Genomic DNA, 8,216 nt, shown 5'->3' with positions numbered 1-8,216 from the left:
TCCATAAGTAGCTTGGTCCATCTTTATTCCATTTCATATATGTCTGAGGATCCGCATAGCCCTCGATTTATGTGTTATTTATCCATTCCTACTTTTTTTATGCCAATGTTGGTGACTAGAGATAACTCTCTTCAATTATTCCTAGGATGGGAGGGAGTAGGTCTTGCTTCATATTTGTTAATTCATTTCTGGTTTACACGACTTCAGGCAGATAAAGCAGCTATAAAAGCTATGCTTGTCAATCGAGTAGGTGATTTTGGATTAGCTCCTGGGATTTCGGGTTGTTTTACTCTCTTTCAAACAGTAGACTTTTCCACCATTTTTGCTTGTGCTAGTGTCCCGATAAATTCTTGGATTTCTCGCAATATGATTATCTAAACCAAATATACAAAAAAAAGTATAAACCAAAAAAGCAATACCGGGAAACAATATGTTGGGTTGATAGATTCTTAAACCAAAACTAAAATACCATTTCGATCGTAGTTGTTACTCTTTGAGGTGGAGAAATAATAGAGAAAAATGGTTGAACAGATCTTTAGAATATAGAAGATGAAGACATTGCTAAATAGGGGAGATAATTAAAATAGAATATTTAACGATTTGATAATATTAAATATATTTTATATGTGATTATTATAATCAAATGAAAACTATCTTAAATCATGGAATATGATTTATGTTATTAAATTTATGAATATATTTAGGAAATCAGTATGAGGTATATATTCTAAATATTAATATAACTCAAAGGTTTAATATAAAGATATTTTGACTAACTTTAAAAATAATTATTATAAAATAGGAATAACGAAAATTGTTAAATTGTCATAGGTTAGGGTTACACAAAGGTTTTGGTTATTGTGATTATGTTAACAAATAGTTATGTATAAACAGAAATTAATGAAAAAAATAAAAATACAAAAACACATTATTCCAAAAGCAGACAAAATTAAATTGTAATATCATCATTCATATAATAAATTTTTAATATAGACCAAAGTAATAAAAACAAAAACAAAAACCCATCACTAATGGACTTAAATCATAACCAAAACAACATCGTTCTTATAAAAACGAATAACTAAACTATGGCCAAAAGGTAATTGATTGTTGATCACGTAATCCTTCCATCCAATTAACGTAAAGCGACCCTTCTCGTTTTCGCCTCCGTTTTTAACCTTGAAGATTGTTTCAGTCCCAGCTAAAGTCCTGAACTTAATTAAGCGTTCTTTTTTAAGATTTTCAAGTCCCGACTTCAGCAGGTAAGCGCTAACAAAAAAATAGAAGGATTACATAATTATTTTGAAATTAAAGTAAAAAAAAAACATAACGAAAGCATAAAAGAGTATTATATTTATTACCATACGATATTCAATCTTCTTATGGAGCTCTAAATAACAATTAGAGTTTTCAGCCTTATTTTTATCACTATGATTGAAAACGTGATTGTGAGAAAAACCAACTACTGATTGACAATATGGAGACTCCATGGTATGTTCACCATGTGGATTGAAGTTTGATAATTTATGACAAATAACTGGTGGTAGATGTGGAAACAAGAAAGGAATACCGTTCTTGTCATACACTCTTAAATCAATGGTAGAGTTGTTCACATAATTGAACCATAGAACGTCACCATCTCTGAAACACAAATCTTTGACCAACTGGTTCCATCCGTCACCAAACAAATAGTGTTTTTTATAAAATTTAAAATTAATATCCCATGAATGGTTATGATAAAAAATGAAGTTAATTACTCCAATTTGAAGCGAGTCTTGAAACTGGGATTCAATATTCTTCTTTGAAACAACCTGTTAGGAAATTAGGAAAATATTAATGAATTTTAAAACCGTTTAAATTTATAACATTGACTATTAAGTGAAAACAAATAATCTGAATTTTACCAATTCATCATTCATTCTATTATGGTCGTATAAAACAATTGCCTGTCGATGTCCAGTAGAAATGGCCTTCTTCGAAGGAGTTCTAAGTAACCATGTACTTTCATCTTCAAATAAAATAAATATAATCCGTTGATAAGGACGAATCTCCAAAGAACACATCAGATCAGTGACTCCATCACCAAAACAAATTATTTTTTCATTAGTTTTTAACTCCACTGTCGATGATCCTTTGTAATGATGAATTTCAATGGTTTTCGGCAACTCTTTAAACATCATGGAATTTTGCAAGACAAATTCTTTTGGAATTTCCTAATAACAAAATTAAAAGTTACAAAAATTAGATACTGAATCTTTATTGAAAAACTTTATTATAGAGTTTAAAAATAACCTGAATAGGAATTTTCGAATATTCGATAAGCATGACAAAAGAAGTTGTCATTATCACCTTGATTTCTACTTTACATTAAACACCATAATATAAATATAATATATTAGTTATTGGCGTATTAATATAAGAAATATAAGTTATAAAAGAATCTCCAGAAGTTAATTATACACTAGAAATAGCAAAGTAGAAATCAAGGGATGGAGGCATACATGAATAACGGCAGGCAGAATGATAACCAAGTTGTTAAACCTAAAAGATGTTTAGGGATTTATAAAATTGTTTAAAATAATAGTCTAACTTAGGTAATAGGCGGTAATATTATTAGGATACGAATTAACATAAAATGAAATCACAATGGTGGCTATTGAACAAAACATTATTATAGAAGAATCATTTTAAATTACGAAATTAAACACATTTATTTGTTACTTAAAATAAAATACGGAATAAGTAAACTATGAAAATATAAAACATCTAAAAAATAATTAAATTTAATAAATACTAAACTTAAGATATTATAACATTTATGATACATATTCAACAACATCAACATGTATGACGAATCTAAGCATGTGATAAACATACGTTTTATAAAACCTGTTAAGTTTATACAAAAACATAATAATTAACAAAGATATTAAAAAGAAAAAAAGTAAAAGTGTCAATTGTAGCAGAACTTAAACAACCAAAACAGAATATTCTTGAACCCCAATATTGATACCACAAAATCTTAGTTTAAACCTATTCAAATACTTGGGACAGGATTAGAGAATGAGTGGCACAGTTGTACTCGAGTATACATTTCTTCCCAAACTCGAGTGAATTAACACGAACAAATTCTGGCCAATCATGAACTCTAAACTTGTAATTACCATGATTGTATTCCATGTGGATTCTAGTCATCACATCTTCACCATCTGGGTTTATCAACACCAACTCAGTCTCCTTATTCAATCCATTTTCACGAGCAAATTCAACAGGTAAACGCTGTAAATATATAAAAAAAATTATTTCGTATTTAGAATAATACATACTTAAATACAAAAAAAGTTTTTGTACCATAACAAACTTATGACAAGGGAAAAAACTTACCAAACGATCTCTAATAACAACTTCAACAAAATTGTTACTGGCATGCTTATCTTGAATCCTAACACGCTCACTATCTAGATCAACAACACCAAAGCTTTCATCATCTAATTATAAAAATATAGAACAAAAGTTAACAAATAATTATATTTGGATATACAAATTAAGTGAATATTGGGAAACTAACCTGAAATAGTAAGTATATCAACATTGCCCGACCGACCAACATACAAATTTGGTTGAACAAACTGTGTACGTTGTACGTTCAACACCACGACTATCAAAGACATATAACCTGAGAGTATTCTGATCAACCGGTAAAAACACAAGATAATCATTAACTTGTAAGTTAACATGCCTTGCTAAACTGGACCATTCACCAACAAATGCATATCCAGGAATACTGCTTTTGAAACTTTTAAACACAAGAGTCCATCTACTTCCATCAGCTGCAGAAACATCCCAGTTGGCAGATGATCTTCCACGTTTCAGATATGGAAGGTAACGTACAAGCAGATCGTCTCTTAATTGCTGACATACAAGTTTAATAAAAAAAATTTAAAAGATAAATTTTAAGAATTAAACAAATAATTATAAAAAAATTTAAAATTTATATAAACGTCCGAATAATAATAAGATTTAACATACCAACTTATTCATTGTTGGATAAGAGACATAGACATCAAAAATCTTATGCTGCCACTCCGGATTTTCTGGAACATATAACATTACCCATTCGTGTGGCTGAGTGGGGCAGAAAACAAAAACATCACCAAATCCGAAATCGTTGTCTTTTACAAATGGGAACCATCCATTTCCAAATACATACTTATCAATGCTAAAATCAATATCAACCCTCCACTCTTGATTTAGATGCGTAATAGTAACAATCTCATGGACAAAATCATGTGGAAATAGAAGCTTAAAATAATCTTTGTGAATTTTCTATACAACATAACAGAAACTCTATTAGCATATATTAACTCAAAAAATTGAAGTAGATGATAATAACAACTAATTTTAACTGATAGATACTGACCATATCTTCAATGGATGGTTGATTAAACACAGCTAATGCAGGATAATACATCTGCTTAGCAAATATCCATGGCATTTAGGTGCATGGTAAGTAATGCAAATATATGAAATTGACATTAATGATGAAGAATATGTGCAATAATTAAGAAAAAAACTAAAAATAGGGATTATTTAGGACAAAATCAGGGACTAATTAGGGTTGAAATGGCGAACTTACCTTCAAAACATGGAAGAAGAATCAAAGAGTCATGTTGATTTTGGGAGATGGTACAAATAGATTAAAACATATTAAAATTGGTTATAAATGATACAAAAAGTCTGTTTTTAACCCGGGTCATTATACGGTAAACGGGTTTCTTGAGAATATAACCATCACATTTAATTATTGGAATATATTTCAAATAAATACCTAAATAGAATATCTATTGTTTATATTTGTCTTGAATTTTAGTATTTGGGAGAAGGTAATTACATGTTTGACAGCGAATATTTAATTAAGTTATCCTTAATTTATAGAATTAAATTTAAAAACCAAACTTAAAAGCCTGTTATAAAAAATGTGACAAAATAATTATATAAATAAGATGTTACCGAAAACCAAACTTAAAAGGCACAAAATAATATATTTAAAGATATCAACCAAAAACCATTTTCATATTATACAAATATAAGCTTATTGTAAATTAAAATTAATTTGGAATATAAATTATGTTTGTGACAACTTCAAAATGCATGGCAGATTCGTTATTAACAGATTATATATACAACAAAGAACCAACCATTAAGAAAAAATAACTCCAAACATAAATATAATCAAACATTCAAATAAGGATAAATCGTTCAAAACAACCAATTAGCAGAGATAGTCGCTCCAAAAAACATATGTTTAAAAAACCAAACATAAAATATCCAAAACTATTAAAAATGATAAAGATGTAAAACCAAAACGAATTATTTCGAAACCAAAGTTTAACTGCTCACTTAGAATCCTTCTCCAAATTAGGAGGTAAAGTAGTTGCAACATCACATGATTCACTGGTGTTGCCCATCTCTTCAATAGTCTTTGACTTAAACTTAGTGGCCGACATGCTAGGTTGATCGTCAACTTCAAAAACCTCAACCAATTTTCTCTTAAGTTTATCGTCAGAAGACGTTGACATTCCCTTTTCCTCATTTGCCACATCCTGATCAACATTTGAACTTGGATTTTGGTTATCTCCAATATCCGAAATCTGTTATTAACAATTAACAAAGTGATCAACATAACAAAATCATGTCACACATATCATATTTAACTTTGTGTCACCCAAATATGATAATTTTCCATTATCATATTTAACAAACATATTTACCTTGACGGAAACTGAACTGGATGATTGAAATTCTGACATAGATGCTCCCAATGAAACAGAATTAGAATCGGTTTGCTAAAAATTAAAAGTGTAACCACAAAATCGGTTAATGAAAAAAGTTCAAAAATAACATTAACTATTAAATGAATTTAGTATTAAATAATTACCAAACGACTATTCTGCCTTTTCTGTAATTCAGTGAGAATATTAGTGTCATCAGTAAGCTTGTTTATACCATAATCTTCAACATTGTTTCTGAAATTGAACTCTGCCACATCGACCTTAAAAGCAAATTTCTTTTCTAAAAGACAATCCAACTCAACAGGGAATCCACCGTTTTCAACCTCATTCTGTAATAAAATAAGTGGAAAAAAAGTTAATTTTTCAAATTGTTAACAATTATTTATAATAATTATAAAATTTAGTAATTGAAAACAAACCTGCTTTTGAGAATCAATCAATTCAGCTGCAGTTTTGTTGATCAGCATTTTAGCATCTCTATCAAAAAGAGTCAACGACACAACTCCTATCGAATCTTGAACCCTTATCTTGATTTTGAATCTAAATAATTTTTAAAATAGGTTAATAGCAAGCAAAACCGAATATTGTATATTTTGTCAATAAATAATTGGAATTTTTTTTCACTAAGTACCTAGGTGTAAGAAGAACACCTAACACATTGCATCTTTCTGTTTTGCATTCATATTCATTTCCCCCTTCACCATTATTTTTCCATGAGTATACGGCTACAAGTATTACAGCCAATATAATACCACTCTGTATCTGGACATATGGCCTTAATTGTACCAAGGATAATGATACTCTTAGGCTGCAAATAAGTAAAAAACAAGTTATGCAATATAATCGTACAAATAGTGAATTTAATAATTAACTTACAAATATAATGGTACAAATATCAACGATGTTAAAAAAATCTGTTGCTCTCAAAAACTCCTCATCAACAGACGACAGCATCTTCACCGGAATGGATTTACGAACAGAAACATCATTGCCATTTAGCAAACCCAACAAACTACAAAATTAAAAATTTAAATAATTTAGGAATTAGTAAGATAATATAAAATTTAAATAACAATATCTATGAACTAAAACAATAATTACTGGTTTAATTTAATAATATACATGTTTTTGTATTCTTCTATTTCAAATAAAAAGTCGTTTATAAAGAAACGACTAACATTAGATCCAAAAGAATTCGACACATACACTCTTTCTAAAAAAATGAAAATTATACAACGAAACATTAGTTAAAGTTAGTGACATATTAAAACTCAAGAAACTTCAAAACAGTAGACATAGTTACCTTTACCATCAGAACCGGTGTAATACTTATACCAAACTGCAGTACAATAATGGCCTGGCTTTCATCAAAATGTTCAATTACATATTTAGAGAGCTCAGACGCATAATGATCCCATAGTGTGAGATATACACAATTTCCACTGAAATGAGATGAGTGTTAAATACAATATAAAGTATAAAGTATGTTAACAAAAATATGTCACAAAATGTTAGGGTAAATATTAATACCTTAAATCACATATCTTCATTGTACGCTTGTTTTTGTCCTTAACGTTTGAAGCATTGCTCTTGAACACATGAACCACGTAACCAATAATATCTAAGACAAACAAAAATAAATAAATAAATAATTAACAGATTTAATGGAAATCTAACAATAAAATTATAAATCAATTTACTTGAATTCAAATATTTTTATATCAACAGTGGATTTCAAAGAAAAATCTTTATTGATTAGTGATTCAAATGAAACCATCTTGAAACCAAACATTCGACCATCAAACTCTTGACATGGATTGACATGTGTGTTTGGTCCCAACACCAATTTGTTGGAACAGTCAATCACACGGTAGTTCGATCCATTTAGACCAACGCTAGGATTAACAATAGTCAGAGTAGAGCTTTCCTTCAAGAATCTTTTGAAACGAAAGATATCCTGCTTGTAAACGCTAGCTTGGATTCGATTCTCCTGTCATTATAGAACAAAATATATATAAGAATTAGAATTACAAGTAAATCAATAATTAAGATATAAAAAATGTAGAATCTGAACATATATACAGATTCATAAATAGATACATCTTCATCCATTAGAACCATCTCGATCAAAAAATCCTCGTTGACATTTTTGTTGTCTTTGATGCTCCAAAGTCTTAGAACTTTAACCTTAAGAGTTGATGGTGATGTTTTGAGAACATCGATTTCATTTAGAATGGTAAATTTTTGAGTTTTCATTGTCCTATGAATAAAATTAAAATATAAAACATTAGACTAAATTATTTGAAACATAAAAACAATTATTAAAAGGTAGGAGCTTACATCGTTGCATAATTTATAATTATGAAAAGTATGATATAAAGGCTTATGTGATTACTTAGATATTATATAGTAGAATGTAGAAAA

The 8,216-nt window shown here is 28.8% G+C and overlaps 1 protein-coding gene across 1 annotated transcript; it reads right to left on the bottom strand.

Moving 5' to 3' along the window:
• Positions 1-5,396: 5,396 nt before the first annotated feature.
• LOC143609662 (uncharacterized) lies at positions 5,397-8,048 on the bottom strand. The gene is made up of 11 exons (XM_077084356.1): positions 7,875-8,048; positions 7,683-7,782; positions 7,323-7,413; positions 7,096-7,234; positions 6,971-7,005; positions 6,724-6,804; positions 6,424-6,600; positions 6,212-6,332; positions 5,939-6,121; positions 5,772-5,846; positions 5,397-5,651 (listed from the first exon to the last, which is right to left on the bottom strand). The coding sequence occupies exons 1-11, from the start codon at positions 8,046-8,048 to the stop codon at positions 5,397-5,399; spliced, it is 1,431 nt and encodes a 476-aa protein (XP_076940471.1).
• Between the last annotated feature and the right edge of the window lie 168 nt (positions 8,049-8,216).

This window comes from Bidens hawaiensis, unplaced genomic scaffold (genome assembly GCF_021521415.1).
Source record: "Bidens hawaiensis isolate Kalapana, Puna unplaced genomic scaffold, B.hawaiensis_p1.1 tig00008721_1, whole genome shotgun sequence".
Taxonomy (NCBI): domain Eukaryota; kingdom Viridiplantae; phylum Streptophyta; class Magnoliopsida; order Asterales; family Asteraceae; genus Bidens; species Bidens hawaiensis.
This window is presented reverse-complemented; position numbering and strand designations above follow the sequence as displayed.